General features: G+C 44.5%; 1 protein-coding gene across 1 annotated transcript in view; it reads right to left on the bottom strand.

The window, feature by feature from the left end:
- LOC124622023 (RNA-binding protein MEX3B) overlaps positions 1–13,897 on the bottom strand; it is a 143,533-nt gene extending 129,636 nt beyond the window's left edge. The window contains exon 1 of the mRNA XM_047147576.1: positions 13,782–13,897. Coding sequence (XP_047003532.1) covers positions 13,782–13,842 — 61 coding nt within the window. The 5' untranslated portion in view covers positions 13,843–13,897. The remainder of the gene's footprint in view (positions 1–13,781) is intronic.
- Between the last annotated feature and the right edge of the window lie 11,132 nt (positions 13,898–25,029).

The raw sequence follows: 25,029 nt of genomic DNA on the forward strand, positions 1-25,029 counted from the left end.
CAAAACCCGGCCAGCCGAACTGCTCCGCTCCAGAAACGGGCAATACGTCCCGAAAAGAGCAGGATTACGGGGGTCGTGCTTTCAGCTAGGTTCTCGACGACCGTTACTGTACGGTTCATAGATTTCACTATGGCACTTAAATTACACAGGCGAATATGCATACTTTTGGGTTCGAGGTATTAAAAACCCTCGTGTTCTTACTGATAAATTCACGAAACTGGTGAACTTGAAAGTTGTGAAGCTTAACCTCAATAATCGTGGTATAGCATAATATAACATTTACTTGTATGGACAATGAAAGACGTAACTTCTTGCGCTAACTTAGCATACGGCGGCAACCGACGCTACGCGCTGACGTCCATACTATTCCAGCTCTCTTGTGAACTTCACGCGACTGTTTAGTCTGCCTCGCACTCTTAAAGTGTACACCTTGCAAATATTGCCCGTCCGCAAAGACATGGAATCGTGTGACGAGAAAGTACTAATAATAAGTCTAGCTGTGTCGCAGTCTCGTTGTTTGACAGATGAGTTTTTGGAAGGAGAAGCGGTGTTTCAAACTCCTAATTCGAACCTCACATCGAATTAAATGATAAATCGAAAACGTATTCGGAGTTTTGAAGAAGCAAATTAAAAGAGTAGAGTCCATCTGTAACTTCATCAGTCGTCATTGGAAACACTGCGAATGCGTATTTTCGGCAGTGGTGGCAATAGAAAATCCGATTGACCAAGCAAGCTCGAGGACATGGAAGCAGAAGAAGACTCGATTTTCTTGTTTTCCGGATATCCGTAGTAACAGCAGCAGTAGTAGTTAGAAATTGGAAAATAAAAATTAAATAACCTTACTGAAGAATATACATCAGAGCTCTGACTGATCCTTTGAGCAATAATACGGCATGTCATTGAAACTACAATAATATTTTTACTTTTTAGACAGATACCCTTAGACTATTCCTCCTGTATCAGTCACATTCATTTAAGCTAACTCAATTATTCAAATTTTTCACGGAGTCCCTTGAACGTTAAGTGCGTTACAGTGGTACTTTGTAGTATGCTATGTATTAAACCGTTACATATTAAAATTTCTGCTGTTCTACTTAAGGACGGGGCTTGGGAAGAGACTGAACGCCTCTTTTCGAGCTATTTGCATGATCTCTACGGGTTAAGTGTTGCAAGATATTTACACTAATAGTAATCATGTGTGAGCTGTACCCGTGTTTAGTTAGTAACCCCTCTTGTAGACATACTGCAATTACTCTTAGTCGCCCGTTTGCTCGATGCAATCGTTCAACTTACTCTATACACAGCCAATCCTACATATTCATGACACGAGCTCTTATACCTCACTACTGAAATGACACTACGCTTGTATATTTCGTGTAACAGCTACGCGTTCCTTTCCACAGTTGGTTGCTCAGTACCTGATAGCTATTTCATCGATGTCTTAACTGCGTATTGCTTTTATTTCATACACGTCAGAATTCCCGGTAATTTCATCTACGTAAAGCCTCAGTTTGTAGCTAATACTACACGCTAAGTAAATTAAACTTTACGACCCCATTACACTCCCTTCGACCAAAGCACTGTACAAATGTTCTAGTTGCGAGGAAGCAAGATTAAACGGTATATACGTGGTAATCAATTTGAAGGCAACCTAAAGCAGCTCTGGTTAGATGAGAATGTCTAACTGCACCGATAACGTAAGACCATCTCAGCCGAAAAAGTTCAGATACAAAATTTTATCAGCAATTTCGTGAAGAGAAAGATTTCCAAACGGTGAAAGTTAAGACATCATTCCTATCAATGTTCTCTGCACTAATGAGACAAAAGTTCAATAATTTCTGCGACCTGTGTGTATACGCGCATAGTGAAACGGTACTCCCATATTCAGCCAATCTATGGTTGCTAAACGTAGCATGATTACTGCCTACTTAAGATTAATCCTTTTCTAGATATAGCTTGGTGACATTTATAAAGGGCTAGCTGTTCCTTCACAACTGAGTATTTTAATTTCTACGCAACTTAGAAGAACGTAGCGTCGCAGGAATCTTCATTACTCTCACTTGAAAGATGAATGGTTGTGACAAATCCATCAAAACTAACATGTAAGTTCGGCCAATGTTTCTGACTATTTAATAAAGCATATGCATTTCAACAAAGCTGCCAGTCTTGATATTAACTGCGTCGCAGTTACTGTTGGGTACATTACAAAATGTAATTGTTACCTGAACAATAAGCTACGACGTACCGACACAAAACGGCACGTCCAACAATATTCCTAATTCAATAGTTGTTTTGTCTTACGGCTCACCTTGTAATTTCTAAATACATCACTCTACAAAACATTTAATTTACGTACGCACATTATATCTTAGTATAGTTTTGATTGTTACATAATTATATGTTTGAAAGTGACTTTACGCCTCCCTTCCGGACAATTATTTTAAGGGTTTACATTTACATTCGTGTTGTGCACCACACTAGAGGTAATGCTGGCAAAACAAGGGCTAGAAATTTCAAAAGATTTATTTTTCATCATTTATAAACCTTTATTTAGATCTTAACAGAGGAACACAACAATCCACATAAATATATGTGCAGGATTCTGGAAACAGAACATGTTTAGAATTTACCAGAAGTGACAAGCTTTCGTCGGGGGTTAATTTGGCCAACATTTGTCGCAGGTGTAACATTTGATAGAATGTTCTGATGTAATTGTAATTTTATATCCTTTCTCGTCTGAACTGAATGCAGTATGTTAACTGTCTTATCGCTTCTTGGGAAAACAGAACTACAAATGAAAAGCAGAATATTGTACATGTTCTAGAGAACTTATTTAGTCAAACTGTTTCCGGCTTACAAGGCTATCAGACTAACTATAAATACTGATGCCGTACATCTAAGATGTCAATCACAATTAAAAATCATTGTTCATCACCTGTTTTGACAAAAGGCAGACCGGGGCTTCCGGTATGAAAACTATTCTGTAAACAAGGTTGCTCTGCAAATCACTGGAGCTGTGCATGTTGCTAATTTTTACGAAACAGGAAAATGAACTAACGTGTCAAGGAACATGTTCGAGTAGAAGACTTAAGGATAATGAGTAAGATACTGAGCAGTACAGGTCATAAAACCAGGAGAACGGATAATTACAACTTCCACTGCTGGAACAACCGCTCGACGTATACACAAATGTGGTTCATCCTCTAAATTATTAATTTGTCGGTGGTTACAATAATTACATGCAATACGAACATATGACAATGTTTCTGTGAATAAGTTATTGACGACTGCTCAGAAAGTTTCTGTGCGAGACTTACTATATTTTACACGAAGCTAAGATCTAATGATCTGTAATACCTCTAATTTGGCAGGCTTCTTAAGATTACTGATTTATCGAAGACAGTGAAGCGAATAGGGGTATCTGTGGAACGTAAGATAATTTTCTTCCGAAATAAAGTGGTTTGCCGGATTCCAGTAGTTAAAAGAACGGAACGTCGTAACAGAAGGTGAGTGGATATTAAAAACCAACAGCAGCACCAGAGATCGTAATGCTTACAGATAAGGGACCATAAAGCATACACGAGACTGAGGAAAGTACCAAGATGGGGGTTTTCCTTCCCATCAGCTGTCGGTATGTGAAATCGAGACAGGAATGGAGGAAGGAACCAACCTCTTTTTTTTTTTTGCGGAAAATACAGGGTGATCAAAAAGTCAGTATAAATTTGAAGACTTAATAAACCACGGAATAATGTACATCGAGAGGTAAAAATTGACACATGCTTGGAATGACATAGGGTTTTATTAGAACAAAAAAAGTTCACTAAATGTCCGACAGATTGCGCTGGACAGCAAAACTGCTACCGTGACGGGTGAGAGGTACGCCGATATGTTACAGAATCGCATCATCCCCAGCCTGGCTGATAAACACCTGCTGGAACGTACGATGTTTATGCAGGATGGCGCTCCACCCCATATTGGTAGACGCGTGAAAGATCTCTTGCGCGCGTCGTTTGGTGATGATCGTGTGCTCAGCCGCCACTTTCGTCATGCTTGGCCTCCAAGGTCCCCAGACCACAGTCCGTGCGATTATTGGCTTTTGGGTTACTTGAAGTCTTAAGTGTATCGTGATCGACCGATATCTCTAGGGATGCTGAAAGACAACATCCGACGCCAATGCCTCACCATAACTCCGGACATGCTTTATAGTGCTGTTCACATTATTCCTCGACTACAGCTATTGATGACGAATGATGGTGGATATATTGAGCATTTCCTGTAAAGGTCATTATCTTTGCTTTGTCTTACTTTGTTATGATAATTATTGCTATTCTGATCAGATGAAGCACCATGTGTGACTTTTTTGGACGTTATATTTTTTGGTTCTAATAAAACCCCATGTCATTCCAAGCATGAGTGTCAATTTGTACATCTATCTACAATATTCCGTGATTTATTGAGTTTTCAAATTTATGCCGACTTTTTGATCACCCGGTATTTAAGGAATTAAGGTGGAAAATACTTAAGGAAATTAAGGTACCCCAAAATCAGGATGGCCGAATCCATTTTCCCGAACGTACGACCTCGCTCGGTAGGTTCTGTACGATGTGTTTATGCAGTCGTGGAGGTCAGTCGATGGGACACACAGCAGAAGACTGCTCCGAACTGCGCCGACACGAATGCGGGCGCAGCCTACGTGTGGCACGGGCCGAGTTGAGCTACTGGGATCGGCGCGATGCAATCCTATCAGCGGACAGGATAGAGGCAATGAATCGACGCCGCGCTGTTGCCAAACACGCCGGCACGCTGGAGGCGGCGTCCAGGGCCCAGCAAAAGGCAGGTGGCGGATTCCTGGAACGGGGAAGATTAGGGCCTCGCAGTACGCGAAAACAAGTATGCACAGGGAGCGGGTGGGCTATCTGCGTGATAAGGGCCGGGGTCCGGGGGCAGGAAGTCTCGCACCCGCGACTCTGCGTTAACAGAATTCCTCCCACGTGTGCGCCACGGACGCGGTTTCTCCTCGCCGGCGGCCTTGACTGCGGAATAAAGGACCTGTCTGCGCCGGCCGGCTCCGCGGCCGAGAGCCAAACTAACCCACTGCATCTGACACACTGTCCGTGCCACAATATGTTGAGCACCACGCTGCAAATAATTTATGCTGGAACCCAAATAAAATCGCTGCTACACAAAAACTATCTGCTCAGACAATGATATACGTCTATATATATTCCCCATGGCAATTATCAGTTCCGAAAATATCACGTGAAATCTCTCAAGACATCCTGAAAGCCACGGATCAAGGTATATGCACTAATTCTTTATTTTCGAAAGGGATTTGACTTTGTACGCTTATTAACGAAAGTACTATCATATGCAGTTGTTGTGATCTGGCCCTGAGACTGGTTTGATGCAGCGCTCCTTGCTACTCTATCCCGTGCAAGCTGCTTCGTCTCCCAGTACTTACTGCAACCTACATCCTTCTGAATCTATTTAGTGTATTCATCTCTTGGTCTCCCTCTACTGGTCCCTTCTTCTAGTCAAGTTGTGCCACAAACTCCTCTTCTCCCCAATTCTGTTCAATACCTCCTCGTTAGTTATGTGATCTACCCATCTAATCTTCAGCATTCTTCTGTAGCACCACATTTCGAAAGCTTCTATTCTCTTCTTTTCCAAACTATTTATTGTCCATGTTTCACTTCCATACATGGCTACACTCCATACAAATACTTTCAGAAACGACATCCTGACACTTAAATCAATATTCGATGTTAACAAATTTCTCTTCTTCAGAAACGCTTTCCTTGCCATTGCCAGTCTACATTTTATATCCTCTCTACTTCGACCATCATCAGTTATTTTGCTCCCCAAATAGCAAAACTCTTACTACTTTAAGTGTCTCATTTCCTAATCTCAATTCCCTCAGCATCACCAGACTTGATTCGACTACATTCCATGATCCTCGTTTTGCTCTTATCAAGCGAAATTTCTTACTGCACTATTTCTTGGAAAGGGAGACGCAGGATGATCTTGGATGGAAAGTTTCAGACGAACTGCACTTGTGTTGCGACCCTTCTCGTTCGTGTTGTATATTAATGACCTTCCAGACACTTAACAGTAACAACAGACTTCACCGGTGACAGTTTTACAATTATTCGCTTAAAACACTGCAATAACATTCACGGATTATGATAGGACTTCAAAGCGGAGCAAAATTAGTGGAATACTAGGAAAACGTCTGTCTACAAAGGAGATTGCGTACATGGTAATGGTAATTGTGCGTTCCTAAGTCTATGGGGACCCGTACCAAATATGACTAATACGGGATGTTCACCAGTTTTATTTGATCAATATAGAATTACTACAACCTCTACGTATATCTCTTGTACAGCTCGTACAGTCATGTTTACATATTCTTCCCGTACTCCGTGCACTTCACACTGGTTAGTAGATTATGGAGGTAAGTGCGTATGGATCATTTCTGTCATTTATTTTTTCAGGTTTTAAATGTTTCGCAACAATGTCAGAATTCGAACACTGGCGTTTTCTTTAAGATGATCCGTGAAGGGTGACCCTTCGTAGCAACGACAAATGAAAAACATCGAGAAAACGCACTTTATAGTTTCGAAAAGCTGTTGGCATAGGCTTTATCACAAGAAGAGTGCTGTACAGCAACAGACCGCAGTGTGCGAGATTAACGGCGCATCCACTGGATGCCGCCAAAAGCAAATGAGAACTTTCGCAGCGATATTTGCATATTTTAAAATAAAAGGCGCGAGCATATAACGATCTGGAATGCACATGTCCAGATCTGAAGAATTAACTGTACGACAAAGCATCGCATTACACGTAATGTCAGTGTGCGTATGATTTCCCTAAACCAGCAGCTATCCTTTTACTACGTAATTCTGATCACAAGAAAGATTTTATGCAATAAACATGTAAATAAAATATTGCACCAGGAAGCTCTGGATTAGCTTGAGTTATCTATAATAGAACTGTACCGGAAGATAGGTAGTAAAAATCTGAAATGGAGGTCGATCAGGTATTTACAATCTGTTTCAAGTCTCATTAACATGTAAACTGCTGAAGAGGGCATATCAGTCCCTACAATTATTGAAGGGTCAGCCAAACATTAAAGTATTTTTTATTATCAAAAATCCCGCAAAAGAAGACATCAGAATGGCAGGAGTAGAATACCTCTTAGAAACTTCTACACCCTTTAGTTATAGAATTTTGAATCTACATTGACGTATCGCAGTTTACGGCTAATTAAGGTATGGTGAAGAGGGAACATTGTCCACTGTCTGTCAATGGATCTTAATGTGCAAAGGGTGGTGCAAGTTAAATTCACTACATTAGTCAAAATTACCGGGAACATGCTGCAATACATCTGCGAGTACTGTTACATAAAGAAATTGACGATATTCAACAACAAGAGAATTTATTAACTGCCTTTGTTTTCAAATCAGTACAGCTCTGTCCAGATTCCTATGCCAACTTAAGTTATTAGCAGAATTATGTTAGGATATACGGAAAATTTATTTGAACCTTATGTCACTTTCATAAAGAAAGTTTGACATCATACAGGCCTGTGATGCGACATATCTGTAGTTATCTTACATTTTCTTTTTCGCCCAAAAGTGTTTTCAAGCACATTTAATAGCTCATGCTTGCTCTACGACAATGGAACCTTGACAAAGCTCCCAGGAACGTGTATCGCGGTCCTTCGGTGTCTGAGCAAGATAATTGAAAGAACTGCTTATAACGGTCTCACGGTTCACGTTTACATGGTCAGGCCGTACGTTCATTCCACTTTTTAATAACGATACGTCTGCGACGGCCAATTGCTTTGTATAATTTTCCAAATACAACGTATGCGGAAATGCTCTTCGCTTATCGTAAAACGCTTTCGATTTAGTACACGTACAAAATTCTCCAAAAGAACCTCTAGGAGCAATCTGCAATTTATTTGCTAACATCGCTGGACATTTTCTGCTACGAAGACTGCCTCACAACTGACGTTTGCTTATACAAGCCTGCATACAAACACGTGCAAGTGTGTACGTTCACGAGCTTGCGTAACTCAAAATCGCAAGTCAAAAGCAGCTTTAACAGCGCAAATCTTATCCTACAGACGGTCGCGTACGCTTGCACCTGATGTACCTATTTTCAGTGGGATTTTGGAACATCTACTGCGTTCGAACGTACGAAATACTTCACCGAAACTATCACAACCAGTACTGGCGCAGAAAATTTCGTTGTTATCAAAAAACCGGATCTTAAATCACACGATGTAATGGCAGTTATCGTGATGGAATGTGAGGTTGCTATCATGTTTCTAAATTCGAAGGAGGGTTTTCACGCCTTTGCTGACAATCAGCTTCTAATGAGCATGGTCCCAATTGTGCGACTGGATTGGTTGTAATTGCCGGGAAGTCACCGAGAAAGTGATATCTGCGGTTCCGCATGGAAATGTTGACGCCCCTGCCGCTCCAAATATACAGAAACTATTTACAACAATTTGAGCAGCTCTCATTTTTTGCAGGTGATGCTGTCACATTTGTATAACAAAGTCGTCAGAAGATAAGAACGAATTGCAAAACTATGGGGACAACGTTTCTTGAAACTGTCCATTCAACCAAATACCTGGAGCTTATCACTAACAACAAATTGGAACCATCACAAAAAATGTACTGGGGAAGGCGAATCAAATTTTGCGTTTTACTGGTTGAAAGTGATTGTTCAAATGGCTCTGAGCACTACGGGACTTAACATCTGAGGTCATCAGTCACTTAGAACTACCAAAACCTAACAACTAACCTAAGGACATCACACACATCCATGCCCGAGGCAGGACTCAAACCTCCGACCGTAGCGGTCGCGTGGTTCCAGACGGTAGATAGTGATAACGAATCTATTACATCTACATGACTACTCTGCAATTCACATTTAAGTGCTTGGCAGAGGGTTCATCGAACCACAAGCATACTATCTCTCTACCGTTCCACTCCCGAACAGCGGGCGGGAAAAACGAACACCTAAACCTTTCTGTTGGAGCTCTGATTTCTCTTATTTTGATGATCATTCCTACCTATGTAGGTTGGGCTCAACAAAATATTTTCGCATTCGGAAGAGAAAGTTGGTGACAAATTTCGTAAATAGATCTCGCCACGATGAAAAACGTCTTTGCTTTAATGACTTCCATCCCAACTCGCGTATCATATCTGCCACACTCTCCCCTATTACGTGATAATACAAAACGAGCTGCCCTTTCTTGCACCCTTTCGATGTCCCGTCAATCCCACCTGGTAAGGATCCCAAACAGCGCAGCTATATTCTAACAGAGGACGAACGAGTGTAGTGTAAGCTGTCTGTTTAGTGGACTTATTGCATCTTTTAAGTGTCCTGCCAATGAAACGCAACCTTTGGCTCGCCTTCACCACAGTATTATCTATGTGGTCTTTCCCACTGAATTTGTTCGTAATTTTAACACCCCTGTACTTAGATGAATTGACAGCCTTGAGAATTGAACTATTTATCGAGTAATCGAATTCCAACGGATTTCTTTTGGAACTCATGTGGATCACCTCACTTTTCGTTATTTAGCGTCAACTGCCACCTGCCACACCATACAGCAATCTTTTCTAAATCGCTTTGCAACTGATACTGGTCTTCGGATGACCTTACTAGACGGCCTAGAGGGCCTCCACTACTGCTATTTTGAAGATTCCCAGTTACCTTGCGCAAATGGGCACCGCAATAAAATTCGAGCTCGGACGGAATTTCAGTGTTTATTTGTCCCAAGTGCTACTCTAGAATTGTGGGGTCTCAACGTGGTTCAACGAACCGTCAGCCACACACTGACTTATGTGTAAAACTGTCATGTTGTAAATGCTTCTCCGGCTTGCAGTTCGTTAAGTGTATACGTCCACCTTTAGTACAGATTTAAGCCACGTATATTTGGTATTAACGACGTACGCGGAGATTGAGATGACTGGTTCGGGGACCTGAAAGGTCCTTTGAGACGAGAGGAACCCCGGTAGAGACGACGCGGCGGTAAACGGATGTCGGAACCCCCTCCACCGGGCACTAACACACAAAGAACCTGGCGCGCAGCGCGGGACGACAGGAAGAGAAGGTCCTACATAAGGGGCACAAGGAATAGGAAGACGAAAAAGGGAAAAAGGAGCGCCCGGAGGTCGGAACATCTGCTGCTTTGTTCGGGGGTCGCTCGGCGAGCCTAACCGAACAACGCCGGCCAGCTCGGGTATCGTGTGTGCCTGCTAGCAGGCCCGCTCTTCCGGCCATCTGCTCCTTTGTTGTCTGACAACGGGTGCCAGCCGGCCCTCCGACGCCAGGGTCGCCGTGGAAACTGACTGGTCAAGAGTACGTGGGACCTCGGAAGCTGTGGTGCAAGTGAGCCAGTGGCGTGGCCTTGACACAACCGAATTATTAACTTCGTTGTGGCTATTGCCGCCTAAAGTCAGTTATCCTACATCTATAACCATGTTTGTAACATTACGACATGAAGGAACAATTATCTGCATACAAGTTATACCTGTATTGCGGGACCCGCGTCAGATTACTTTCTACGTTCACGTGTTACATACTAAATGGCACTGCGTAGAAGATGGTACTGCGTAGAAGATTAACGGAGTGTGTCCTGATCTGGCGCACTGTTTACTTGAACCGGCAGTCAGTTCGTTGAAAGATTAGCAGGAACGCGCACGTCACGTTATTTCGTATAAATTCAGACGCACAACTGTGTGGAATCACTTCTGCAAGACATTCGGCCCTACGCGTAGCACTAAGCAAAGAAAAATAGGACCACTTACGGTTGAAAAGTTGCGTACACAAATCGGGGGATATCTTACGATGTCCACTACAAAAAAGAAATGGTACTTCAATCACTAGTTCTGCCTTTGAACTTGTGACTACACACGCTAGATACAATAAATTCATTAAGTTTTATGAAATTTGCTACCGTATTTCAGCTGCAGCAGGCTATACAGGTATGTCTAATTATAACTACCAAAGTAGCTGTTATTGTTAAGGTTAAACCATTATTACAATGTTCATTATAATGCAGTTTCGGTTGCGTAGCCATTCTCAGGTGTAGATTATAATACGTTAAACAGACATGCTTGGCTTACAGACAGGTCACCTATCTGCATCACGCAAGTAAGGGCACGTAAGGCTTCATATTCTGCTTGTGAATGGTTACGCAGCCGGAACAATATTCGGTGCTGCCAGTTTCTATCGTTCCAAGGAATTGTGTGGATTACTTCGAGGCTTCAGAAGCCGACGACAGAGCTCGAGCATCGAACGAGATGTTTGTGTTTTATTGCGGTCATCGCAGAGTTGTACTAGCATACAGCGGTTGCCTCCTATCGCTCGCGAGTTTCGCTGAAAATAAGGAAGTTGTTCATTGCGCTCAATGGAGCGCAAGGTCGGCCGACGGCACCGCTAGCTGCGCCCGAGTTTAGAAATATGACATTACGTGACACCGTGACACGAAGAATCGTGTGGCTTCTAGCTATGTCTAACAATTCCGAGCTGATCGTCTTTGAAGCGAATAGCGTTGTCGATTTACTGCCTCGACGAATACGCCAGTCCATACCCAGAACGTTCGACAATTGAAAAAAAGAACAGGTCGTCGGGACGCGAACTGGGGACCTACCGCGGCGAGGCAGCGAGCAGACGGCGGCGGCGGCGATGACTGCTTTTGTTACGCAATGTGTCTCTGGTCTCGTGTGGCGGCCGTGGCGACCGGCCCGGTGCACCGGACGAGAGCGGAACAGAGAAAGTTGGCTGAACGCTTCCAAGGTCGGCGTCTGAGCGGACGGCGGGGAAGCTAGGTAGGGAGAGGAGAGGCGAACGCAGCAGACGGAGCTGCCCGCGCGACCACGTGGTCGCCGGCGCGCCGCCGCCACGCGGCTTAACCTACACCGCGGACCTCATCAACAGCTGATACCAGACTGTCACTGCAAGCTCATTAAGCGTACCCGATCGTCCCCTGTGATGAAGTGATCTAGCATTCGAGCTATTCGAGTGGCCTGAGGCTTCACCGATTTTCGATAATGAAAACTCTACCAAAACGTCTTTTGTGTCACAAATCTGTGGGCGTTTGTACCCACAAAGATCCGTATCAAGCATATTTTCGAAGTGGAAACGTGGTAAGCAACCTCAAACACGAGCCGGCACCTGTATTGAAGAGTTTATTCCACAACATAGAAGCCAACAATGAGCGAAAAGACAAAATCCACATCCTCTGCGAATCACATTTAAGTACCTAGCAGAGGGTTCATCGAACCACCTTCACAATTCTCTATTATTCCAATCTCGTATAGCGCACGGAAAGAACGAACACCTGTATGTTTCCGTACGAGCTCATATTCCCAAGAAGCTTCGATGTTAAGAGTATGCAAGTCGCAATGCGCGGTACTCCTGTCAAAATAACATCCATCCGCGCCACCGTCATGAAAAGCATTCCAAACAACAGACGAGAACGGAAAAATGATTTTAGTGACATGTATATCAATATAAACCGACACTGTGCTGCTTAGTTTTCTTCACGAAACAAGGCAATAGCAGAAAAAAATTTCAATTCGCTAAGTATACGAGGGATTCCATTAAAACTTTCCATTAACCACATTACGACGACATCGGTTCCTCTTTCGTGACCAAAGTAGCAATATTGTCATCCCAACTTGCGTATTTAGTACGAAAGCTATAAACCACCTTTAGTGTCACGGTAATGACAAATTGTGGGGGCTAATGCAAAATGCTTGCATGTGACAGCTTTTTCAGACTGCAGCCGAAACTGCACTCCGCTAAGACCTACGTTTTAAATGGAACATCTACACGACACTAACATACCGTCCCGAACGTCTGAAAAAACTTCCCATATATTTGTATCATGTGAAAAATTACGTTTCATTTATAGGCAACGCGGAAACTCAGAATGACTACTTCCAAATTGACACTGAAAACAAACCTTTTTATCATCGAAAGGAACAATCGAGGAAAAGTCTTTCAGCGCACTGCACAAAACTGATCTGCCTAGTCTAAAAGCTTCGCTACCCCAATGTAAACTACAGTGGAATGGGCAACTCTTCCGTTGGTACATCTAATTACTCGAATCAACTCTGACCTAATAGCTGGCAAGCAAAGTGTTGTATGCTGGGTGAAAAGGCAACATCATCGATACAAGTGTTGAGAAGTCACTGTCGGTATAAAAAAAGTCTACTTAGCTACAAACAACTGCAATGGATATAAATAATTCGTTCGCTACTTTTGACCCATTTGTAACTCAAATGATACGCTCAAAAGTATTACATCCAAACTACGTGCTGACTAATGGACAACTTTGAAGACCAAGTATTCATGTCACTACTGCAAAATACCCCTCCACTCATGAAAGAGTCGTAATGCAGTTGTTGTGCACCAGGCAGTAACGGGTAGATATGAACCAAAATTGCTCATTCGAAAAGTAATCGGCAGTTCATGTTATACCACTTAACACTGGTAACAACCGCGGAAGTTGAGCAATATCCGTCAACCTAGTGGAAACTACCCAGCAACAATGGACATAGAGCAGATCTAGGCGGAATCGAGATGAAAGAATTGAGCGGAAAATATACCTTCCTACCGATTGAACTTTAACTCGTGCACGGCCACTACAGCAGATCTACGTCAAGGAAGATCACTCCCGCAGTCTGATCAGCATCTTGCTCTGGATTTGCCACAGTAATAGAGAAGTTAGGAGCAGGGCGGTGGCCTACCTTGTCTGCCAACAATTTCGGCGACGTGCTCCGAGCTGGGCACGGGCACGCACTCCGTCATGTTCTGCGACTTCTTGCCCGGCGGGCAGCGGGCGTCGTCGGGGAAGGCGGCGGCGGGCGGCGGCGGCGCCAGCAGATGGTGGTGCGCCGCGTCGGCGGCGGCGGCAGCGGCGGCGGCGGCTGCTGCGGCCACGGCCGCCGCCGTCGTCGAGGTGTCGGGGGCGGCGCCGCCCCCGCCGGGCCCTGCCCCCGCAGGGCCGCCCACCACTCCGGGCGGCGGCGACACGTCCGTCGTGAAGCCCAGCATCGACAGCTCAAAGGCCAGCTGCAGCGCCCGCTGGTCCTCGAGGCCGCCCGCGCCGCCGGCACCCCGGCCGCCTTCCATGTCCGAGAAGAGGCTAGCCGGCATCGCCGCACACTACTGCAGCTGCCGACCGGGTAACGGGGGCGTCGTCGGGAAGAGCTCGTTCGGCGTCCGGCGACACACTGCTGCTCGGTCGCGAGGGGAGTTCGGCAGTGGCCCTCCTCTCAAAGCACGGGGGTGCTCACCCCTTATTTCGATGACATGCACGTAGAAACAAAATCGCTCGCTCGGCAGCGAGAGAACGAAAAAATATACAGCACTTCCAGTCCGATTGCCTGTCACTCTCCTGTACAAAAATATAAATGCTCTGGCGCACCGCGTGTCGTGTCTCTCCTGTAGGTGCACCGGTCGCCCGTCTGTTTGTCGACAGCGTGCGAGGTCGAATGAACGTAGGAGTTGAGTGCGCCCCTACCCTGCGGTGGCGACGCAATGCGACTGTCCCGTCGCGGCCCGGCCGGCTGCGCAGCATGTGCTACAGTAGCGCCGCGGCGGCAAATTCGAAGCGCGCCTCGCCATTGGCGGTAGGCCGCTGCCACGTGACCCGGCCCGCGCACGCGCAATGCACCGCGCCGGCACCTGCCCCCTCCATTGCTGCGGGCCGCTGGACTCGCTTATGGGCGGCACTGCGTGAGCGAGGACCGGCTGTGGGAGGGGCGAGGAAGGGGAGAGGAGGAACCGACAGAGGGGGCGCTAGGGCCGGTGCTAAAATTACCGAGCCTGCAGACAAAGGAGGCCCGAACACGTGTTTTCTGTCGGTGTGCGTACGCGCCGTCTTCGGTGGACCCGGCGTTTTGTAAGAATTTCCTAGTAAATAGGTCGGAAGCTCGGATCCCCTGTTGCTGGCTGTGCAGCTGCTTCCTCCTCCTGCGGAAAAAAATATTTCTTTCGGGAGCCCACGGCAAAGCTGGACATATCCGTTCCGGTATTTTCGTCGGAGGCAGTTCTCTTCCGTTACGCAACCGAGAGCTAAGAGGAGAGAGACACGCACAACACTTTCACTTGTTAGTGTACGTTACTCCCCATGACACACTCGCTGCTATGGGCGTTTGCTTTCTTCGATCTCCACGTGACCACTCAGATTTTTCACCACCGATAGTGCCCAGCGACGTACGGATAACACCATTGTTTCTTGTTACCTATTTTCACTACGTGTGTCAACTACGCTGTATATGGACGTAACGCTTTTTAGGTGTATGGAATGTAACGATCTCGTAAGCTCTCTCATAGGCAAAGCAGGTGCCAGACTTCTGGTAGAATACGAGGGAAATGCAGTGTACAGAGAGATTGCCTACTAATCACTTGTGCCGAAATGGCTTCGAAAGTGAACTGGCAGACACCAGAAGAGAAAGTCTACTTTAAAAAGTTTCAAGAATCGTCTTTAAATGATTGCTTTGAGAATAAACCACAACCCACTACGTATCGCTGCTGCAGTGATTCTGAGGAGAAGGTCATATGAATTACAGCGCGCACAGAGGCATTTCACAGTCATTTCTATACGTGACAGGGACGGAAAGAAGCCCAAATAATGCACTTGACAGCGACTTGCAGAGTATGGCTGTACTAAAGTGTTAAGCGGTGGCACGATTTTAAATCCCCACGTAGAAGTTCGTGAATACATGGAACTTCCAAAGACCACAGGACAATGGCAAACACTTATCTCTCATGAGTCAATGATTGGGTCGCGGTTGAATGCGTAGTACGAATTGTTGCGCACTGTATATCGTATGAAAGCGTTTTCCATTTTACACGACCCCGGTGCCAACAGTTTTAATAACTGAGTATCTCCTCTTTCCGTACAAAATCACTGAATCTGCGCCCATTGAGACATAGTCGCATGAACTTTCCGAAATAAATACTACTCTTTCCCACTTCTGCGCGATCTAATCCGGTATTTAACACCAGGAAATAAGAGTGATGTTGGAAGAGAACAAAGACATTCCTACAAATTAATTTTTGGTGTAGTTACAAATCGGTATTATTAAATTTATTTATTTATCAAATAATTTTTAAGCAGAATATTAAACGAAATACGAACAGTAACACGTGTAATTTACAAGCAGACATTTAAATATCAAATGCGTCGGTCATTGCCATCAGGAAGTCGTCGAAAGTCTACGGTAAGCTCAAAAATGGTTCAATTGGTTCTGAGCACTATGGAACTTAACATCTGAGGTCATCAGTCCCATAGGACTGAGAACTACTTGAACCTAACCAACCTAAGGACATCACACACATCAATGCCCGAGGCAGGATTCGAACCTGCGACCGTAGCTGTCGCGCGGTTCCAGTGTGAAGCGCCTAGAACCGGCCGGCTCTACGGTAAGCCTCCGTAACAATGCGGCGAACGGTTTGCCTGGCTGTCCTGTAATCGCATTTTGGAGTGGAGTCTTTACCGCACCTAGGGATAGTGTCTGCGTTTCTGCAATGACTGGCGCGTATTCTGTTGCTCATTGTCCATGTTCTTTGCGAGTGATGGAAGACAGGATTTTCTTTTTCTACTGCAGGACATGTTTTGAGACTCTGGATGTCAAGGTTTTGCCCTGTTTCATTTCTCATGAGTCGATTAGGTTGATTTGAGACGTGTGCATTTCCATAGCTTTTTTTTCTTTTTTTAATGGTTTTCTTGAATGAAGTTGGTCTCTTTCTATGATAACCGTGTATTGATGTATAGAGAGCTGCGGCTTGTCTTGTATGCGTTTAAACTCACGCAGAAGGGCTACTTTTCGTTGTAGGCCAGGGGGCAGAATATGGCTTAGTATCGGCTGCCTTTCGACGGGGGTTGATCTTACAAGGGAAGTCTCTCAGCTCGAACAGGAATTCGTCTTTAAATGTTTGTACACAGATCGATCTCAGATTTTTAACCACGCCTGCGTCAACAGGTGATAGTGTTGCTCTTGGTTTGTACTCGACAGTGTTCGCTGTGTTGCAGGACGGGGCTTAGCAGGTCAGGCAAGCAGTTCACATGTTTACTGTATCTGTGTCAGCATTTTCACACATATACAGCAAAAATGAACGCGACTACTAATGTTTGGAGCGTTTTAAGTATTGTGGCAACCATGTTAATAAGCTATCATCCAACGGAAGACGGTGTAGGAATGGTGAAACTTTCACAATGTTTTTGCTGGATCTAGTTATTCAGAAACATGAACAGTAATTTGACTGCTCAACTGAAGTTACATTGGGTAAGACAGTGGACGAAGAAAACGATTTTATGGACGCAACGCGATTAATAGTATTCAAGATTGAAGCGTTAGTGGCAATGTTGGAAACCTCCTCAAAGAGAAGCCAACAGTTCTGCTGACTATGAACCTTCACCAGTAAAGAAAACCAACAGTGAAGTATTAACAGAAACTTCCAGAAGAGTCGGCCGGAGTAGCCGAGCGGTTCTAGGCGCTCCTTAGGTTAGTTAGGTTTAAGTAGTTCTAAGTCTAGGGGACTGATGACCTCAGAAATTAAGTCCCATAGAGCTCAGAGCCATTTGGACCATTTTGGACTTCCGGAAGAACTTCTTGAATGCTTTTATGATGATTATCATTCACCTCCATGTAAAGCTGCCACCTACAGCTAGCTACTGAAGAGGCATCCATCTATAAAAAACACATCGAACATCAGAGTAATATTTGATCATGTGGAAAAAAGTCGTAATGAGCATCCATTTCGAGGGAACAAGGCAACTCAACCCGCGCGCTGGTGACAGATAGTAGAGACTAGCGTACGCTGACTGAACTTTGGTAAATCGGGCTGCCGGGAACGCGCATAAATGCATCGGTCGAGTCGAAAGGTGGACAATAGGAGCAACAGAAATGAAACGATTAGGAACCGTTCAAACTTGGTGTTAAGGAAATTATTCAAGATCCGGTTGCCTGTATAAGGAACGAAGAAAACCTGTGATAATCTGCGTGTGGCTCAATGTCCTGGTGACCAAAAGTAAAGCAACAAACCTAAATTTTGTAGGGTTGCGTTTATTCTGCCACAAAACGGTATAAACAGGTGATAGTAAAGTAGAAACAATATAAAGAACACAGAATGTAAACAACCGCAACATTCATAACGCTAGACCAAAATGTTCTTCGTTTTTTCCAACTTAGAGGGGTTACACACACATTCCGACAACTGTTTAATGCGCTCAGTATGGGATCTGACTACCTCTGGCAGCCGTACAGACCTGACAACGACGGAGCATGCTGTGAACGATGCCATCAATCTCATGTTGAGGCAATAACACCCATCCTTTCTGCAGCGCTCAAAATGGCTCTGAGCACTATGGGACTTAACATCTGAGCTCATCAGTCCCCTAGAACCTAGAACTACTTAAACCTAACTAACCTAAGGACATCACACACATCCATTCCCGAGGCAGGATTCGAACCTGCGACCATAGCATCCGGACTGAAGCGCCTAGAACCGCTCGGTCACCGCGGCCGGCTCTACAGGGCTGTTCGCAAGTCTTGGAGAATGGTTCGTGGATGATTACGTGATGCAACCCGTGTCCTTCGTGTATCCCAGACATGCTCTATGGGATTCAAATCGGGGAAGCGAGCAGGCCACGCCATGCGTGTAATATCTTCCGTTTCCAAGGAAACATCAACTTCACATGCTCTTCGAGGTTGAGCATTATCGTCCAGCAATACGAAGTCTGGGAACACAGCACCTCGCAGCAACCGCATATGAGATCTCGTCACGATTCCTGGCAGCAGTAAAGCATTGCCGATTTAAGAGTACAAATTCCTGCCGACACCATTCCAGATCCTCCTCGATATCGGCCTCTTTCAAGAACGTTCGAGTCCCGAAATCGTGTTTCGCTTGATGCGAATCACTGTCCAGGCCAAATTGGGACTCATCTGTGTAAAGAGCATTGGCCTGTTCGATGTTGACGGCTCCACTCTAGACGTCCTCTTCTGTGAAGACACATCAGAAGGACACATACAGCAGGTCTCCGGTAGTAAAAGCAACTCTGCCGAAGCCTTGTGTGCACCGTTTGCCTCGCTGCAACACACCCAGTGGATCCTGCGAGGTCAGATGCAGGTTGGCGTGCAGTACTGAGGCAATACCGTCGGGCCTTTACATCCAAATGACGGTTCTCTCTTTCTGATGTTACACGTGATCGGCCCCGCCCTGGTCATCAGGATACATTTTCGATATCTGTAACCTGTCGCCACATCGGAGAAACAACAGAACGAGTCACGTTAAGTCATCGGGCCGCATCAGTCTGCGACTGTCCTGCTTCCATTCTTCCTACGGCCCTCCATCGCAGGGCCATACTGCACCGTCTGTCACTGTGTACACAGCGACTATGGATGTTGGACTACCCGGCAAACACTCTCTCGTTTGGTAGGTGCCCTGATGTCATCGTTGGCGTGGTTGTCCGTTGACCGGAATGCCATCTTCCGTGCAGGACGCGACCGTAACGACATCTGTTGACAGTTTGCATGAATACATCGTGAATCGGATGCAGGACAGGAAAACGTTGGTTTGTTGCTTCAATTTTTGACACCAGTGTATTTCAACTGGGCCCCACTTCGCCGTCTAGCATTTCCCTAACGCAGTTATCCAACGACGGAAAGGGGACATACAGTTTAAAGTGGAATTCGAAACACGTCCCGTTCGTGGCGACTCCTTACATCGTTGAGATGTAAAGGTTAGTTTGAAGGCAAACTGATAATTTCCGTGGTGCGACTGGAACTCGATCGAGCGACCTGTCGGTTTCCAGCCTCTTCACCACTCCTTTTAGTACCACTAGACTGCTAGTCTCGACAGCTCTGCAATGAGTCATCGGTAAAAATGGTTAATACAGAACATAATGGAATGAAGAGATAGGATGATTCTGTACATATTGCGTTACGAGTCGTCGCTGAAAGCAACAATTGAAAGGGTCGCAAGGGCAGATCTGGATGTGAGTATATAAGGCAGATCGTCGGTCATGTGGAGTGCAGTAGTAACACCGAAATGAAGGGAACCGCTAGCAAGCGACAGGAGTAGTGGTTGTTGTTGTTGTTGTTGTTGTTGTTGTGGTCTTCAGTCCTGAGACTGGTTTGATGCAGCTCTCCATGCTACTCTATCCTGTGCAAGCCTCTTCATCTCCCAGTACCTACTGCAGCCTACATCCTTCTGAATCTGCTTAGTGTATTCATCTCTTGGCCTCCCTCTACGATTTTTATCCTCCATGCTGCCCTCCAATACTAAATTGGTGATCCCTAGATGCCTCAGAACATGTCCTACCAACTGATCCCTTCTTCTAGTCAAGTTGTGCCACAAGCTCCTCTTCTCCCCAGTTCTATTCAATGCCTCCTCATTAGTTATGTGATCTACCCATCTAATCTTCAGCATTCTTATGTAGCGCCACATTTCGAAAGCTTCTATTCTCTTCTTGTCTAAACTATTTATCGTCCACGTTTCACTTCCATGCATGGCTACACTGCATACAAATACTTTCAGAAACGACTTCCTGACATTTAAATCTATACTCAATGTTAAATTTATCTTTTTCAGAAACGCTTTCCTTGCCATTGCCAGTCTACATTTTATATCCTCTCTACTTCGACCATCATCAGTTATTTTGCTCCCCAAATAGCAAAACTCCTATACTACTTTAAGTGTCTCATTTCCTAATCTAATTCCCTCAGCATCACCCGAGTTAATTCGACTACATTCCATTATCCTCGTTTTGCTTGTGTTGATGTTCATCTTATACCCTTTCAAGACACTATCCATTCCGTTCAACTGCTCTTCCAAGTCCTTTGCTGTCTCTGACAGAATTACAATGTCATCGGCGAACCTCAAAGTTTTTATTTCTTCTCCATGCATTTTAATACCTACTCCGAACTTTTCTTTTGTTTCCTTTACTGCTTGCTCAATATACAGATTGAATAACATCGGGGATACGCTACAACCCTGTCTCACTTCCTTCCTAACCACTGCGTCCCTTTCATGCCCCTCGACTCTTATAACTGCCATCTGGTTTCTGTACAAATTGTAAATAGCCTTTCGCTCCCTGTATTTTACCCCTGCCACCTTCAGAATTTGAAAGAGAGTATTCCAATCAACATTGTCAAAGGCTTTCTCTAAGTCTACAAATGCTAGAAACGTAGGTTTGCCTTTCCTTAATCTTTCTTCTAAGATAAGTCGTAGGGTCAGTATTGCCTCACGTGTTCCAACATTTCTACGGAATCCAAACTGATCTTCCCCGAGGTCGGCTTCTATCAGTTTTTCCATTCGTCTGTAAAGAATTCACGTTAGTATTTTGCAGCTGTGACTTATTAAACTGATAGTTCGGTAATTTTCACATCTGTCAACACCTGCTTTCTTTGGGATTGGAATTATTATATTCTTCTTGAAGTCTGAGGGTATTTCGCCTGTCTCACACATCTTGCTGACCAGAAGGCAGAGTTTCGTCAGGACTGGCCCTCCCAAGGCTGTCAGTAGTTCTAATAGAATGTTGTCTACTCCGGGGGCCTTGTTTCGGCTCAGGTCCTTCAGTGCTCTGTCAAAGTCTTCACGCAGTATCATATCTCCCATTTCATCTTCATCTACATCCTCTTCCATTTCCATAATATTGTCCTCAAGTGGTTAGCGGTAGCAAACCAACCTCAAGAGGAGACTCCACCCTAAAACTTCAATTACAAAAAAACTAATGGATAGTCATATCTTTGGAATGTTTAGTCTCAGATCCCGAAACAGTATGGCTGTATATGAATGGCAAGTACGTTTAAGGGAAAAAAATGAAATATTGACTGCACGGGGGCCGTGGTAGACAGACAGCTGCCAAAGTGGTCAGAATAGTAAGTGTCTATCAGAGATTTGCATCTGATGCACTAGTGCCAAGATACACTAATGGCACGACACATTGTGCAAATGGAAGTTTGCAAAAAAAAATTTTTTTTAAATAATAAAATAAGTAAATAAGTAAATAAATAAATAAATTTCCGGTCTCGCAAAAGACATTTCTCTGTTCGATATGAGATGTTTGAAAACTGGAGAAAGCAGGAGTCCCAGCGCTCCTTTATCACCCTACAAGAAGAAGATCTCCGTATCTAGAGATCAACGAGGGTCAAGCAGTCCACAAGATCCACCCTGGAAAAAAGGCTATCGTGGTCTTGAAATCGCAAATAGAAGAAACCTTACAGGGCCAAGAAGGTGCTTGTGAATTTTAGTGGGTTTTGTGTCTTATACCAAAGTTCATTTTTTAATACAATTTGAAAATCTCTCTCCTCGTAACTTTATTTCTCTGAGTTCAATGCCAACTTCTGTATCCTAAAATTCTGAATGAAATTTTTGCAGGAACTACTCTTGCGGTATTTCGACGCTTTTATGCATTAACATTACGAAACTGTGTTTATTTTATTATCACATTTACGCACCGACAATTACAGAAAACGTATGTCTGAAACTTGAAAAAATACTGAGTGTATTAATAACATTTCTCATAAAACGAATGCTTACAGGTGTTGAACAACGTCTTGCGAATGTTCCTAAAAAATCTGGAATTAAAAATTAAGGTCCGAGTATCAAAAGTTGGTTTTCAAAAATACCATTACAATAATATCAAAAATTCAAAATCTAATGAAGTACTGGACTTACAATCTCGGGTATTTGCTAAATCTGTACGTGATAGACATGACTAATATTAGGTTTATATGGGTAAAGTAGAAGAAGAGTCAAATTTTTTGGACGGAATCTCTCCTTAAGGGTTCCAGAATGAATTTTCTTTTTTCTTTTTGTTGTTGAAACTATATCTATTTTATTTTCTTGAAGTATCTTGAATAAAAATTCGATGTTATTGGCATACCAGCATCGGAGATGCGAATTCCGAGAAGAGTAGCTGGGTACACACTATCCAGCAGGAGGAGAATACTGACATCACGGAGAAACTAAGAGTGAAAGGCCTAAATGAGCAGATTAAGGAGTACTGAAAAACTGGGTCATGTCACACAAATGATGACTTATTACTCGATGAGAAAAAGATCTTTACGAAGATCAATGATTTCAACTAAGAGGGCTAAGAAGCTAATGCCTAATACATGCAGAAAGAACATGAATGTATTTTCTCCCTGCAGCGGAGTACGTGCTGTTTTCAGACTTCCAAGGGTATTTAAACAAAAGTCAGACAGTAGGAAGATACAAGACGACTTAGACAAAATTTCCAGTTGGTGTGCTGAATGACAGCTAGCTCTAAATTTGGAAAATTGTAAGTCAATGCGGATGAGTAGGAAGAACAAACCTATAAATGTTCGGATACAGTACTGCTAGTGTCCTGTTTGACTCAGTCAAGTCCTTTAAATATCTGGGCGTAACGTTGACGATGATGTTTGGTTTGTGGGTTGCTCTACTGCGCGGTTATCAGCGCCCGTACAAATTCCCAACCTTTGCTCAGTCCAATCTCTCTATGATGATGAAATGATGAGGACAACACAAACACCCAGTCATCTCGAGGCTGGTGAAAATCCCTGACTCTGCCGGGAATCAAACCGGAAATGGAACGAGCATGTGGGAACTGTGGTAGGGAAGGCGAATGGTTTTTGGTTGAATTTTAGGAAGATGTGGTTCACCTGCAAAGGAGATCACATGTAGGACGCTGATGCGACCTATTCTTCAGTACTACTCGAGTGTTTCGGATCCGCGCCAGGTTGGATCGAAGGAAGACATCGGCGCAATTCAGAGGCGGGTTGCTACGAGGGCAGTTCAATAAGTAATGCAACACATTTCTTTTCTCGGCCAATTTTGGTTGAAAAAACCGGAAATTTCTTGTGGAATATTTTCAAACATTCCCGCTTCGTCTCGCATAGTTTCATTGACTTCCGACAGGTGGCAGCGCTGTACGGAGCTGTTAAAATGGCGTCTGTAACGGATGTGCGTTGCAAACAACGGGCAGTGATCGAGTTTCTTCTGGCGGAAAACCAGGGCATCTCAGATATTCATAGGCGCTTGCAGAAGTCTACGGTGATCTGGCAGTGGACAAAAGCACGGTGAGTCGTTGGGCAAAGCGTGTGTCATCATCGCCGCCAGGTCAAGCAAGACTGTCTGATCTCCCGTGTGCGGGCCGGCCGTGCACAGCTGTGACTCCTGCAATGGCGGAGCGTGCGAACACACTCGTTCGAGATGATCGACGGATCACCATCAAACAACTCAGTGCTCAACTTGACATCTCTGTTGGTAGTGCTGTCACAATTGTTCACCAGTTGGGATATTCAAAGGTTTGTTCCCGCTGGGTCCCTCTTTGTCTAACCGAACACCATAAAGAGCAAAGGAGAACCATCTGTGCGGAATTGTTTGCTCGTCATGTGGCTGAGGGTGACAATTTCTTGTCAAAGATTGTTACAGGCGATGAAACATGGGTTCATCACTTCGAACCTGAAACAAAACGGCAATCAATGGAGTGGCGCCACACCCACTCCCCTACCAAGAAAAAGTTTAAAGCCATACCCTCAGCCGGTAAAGTCATGGTTACAGTCTTCTGGGACGCTGAAGGGGTTATTCTGTTCGATGTCCTTCCCCATGGTCAAACGATCAACTCTGAAGTGTATTGCGCTACTCTTCAGAAATTGAAGAAACGACTTCAGCGTGTTCGCAGGCACAAAAATCTGAACGAACTTCTCTTTCTTCATGACAACGCAAGACCTCACACAAGTCTTCGCACCCGAGAGGAGCTCACAAAACTTCAGTGGACTGTTCTTCCTCATGCACCCTACAGCCCCGATCTCGCACCGTCGGATTTCCATATGTTTGGCCCAATGAAGGACGCAATCTGTGGGAGGCACTACGCGTACATTTGTTACCGGTAGGTTAGAACAACACGTTAGTGTTTCGGGGATGCTACGGGAACTCAAATGGGAATCTATGGACGGAAGGCGACGTTCTTTTCGAGAAACGTTATTGAGAAAATTGAGA

Source organism: Schistocerca americana, chromosome 7, assembly GCF_021461395.2.
Source record: "Schistocerca americana isolate TAMUIC-IGC-003095 chromosome 7, iqSchAmer2.1, whole genome shotgun sequence".
Lineage (NCBI taxonomy): Eukaryota > Metazoa > Arthropoda > Insecta > Orthoptera > Acrididae > Schistocerca > Schistocerca americana.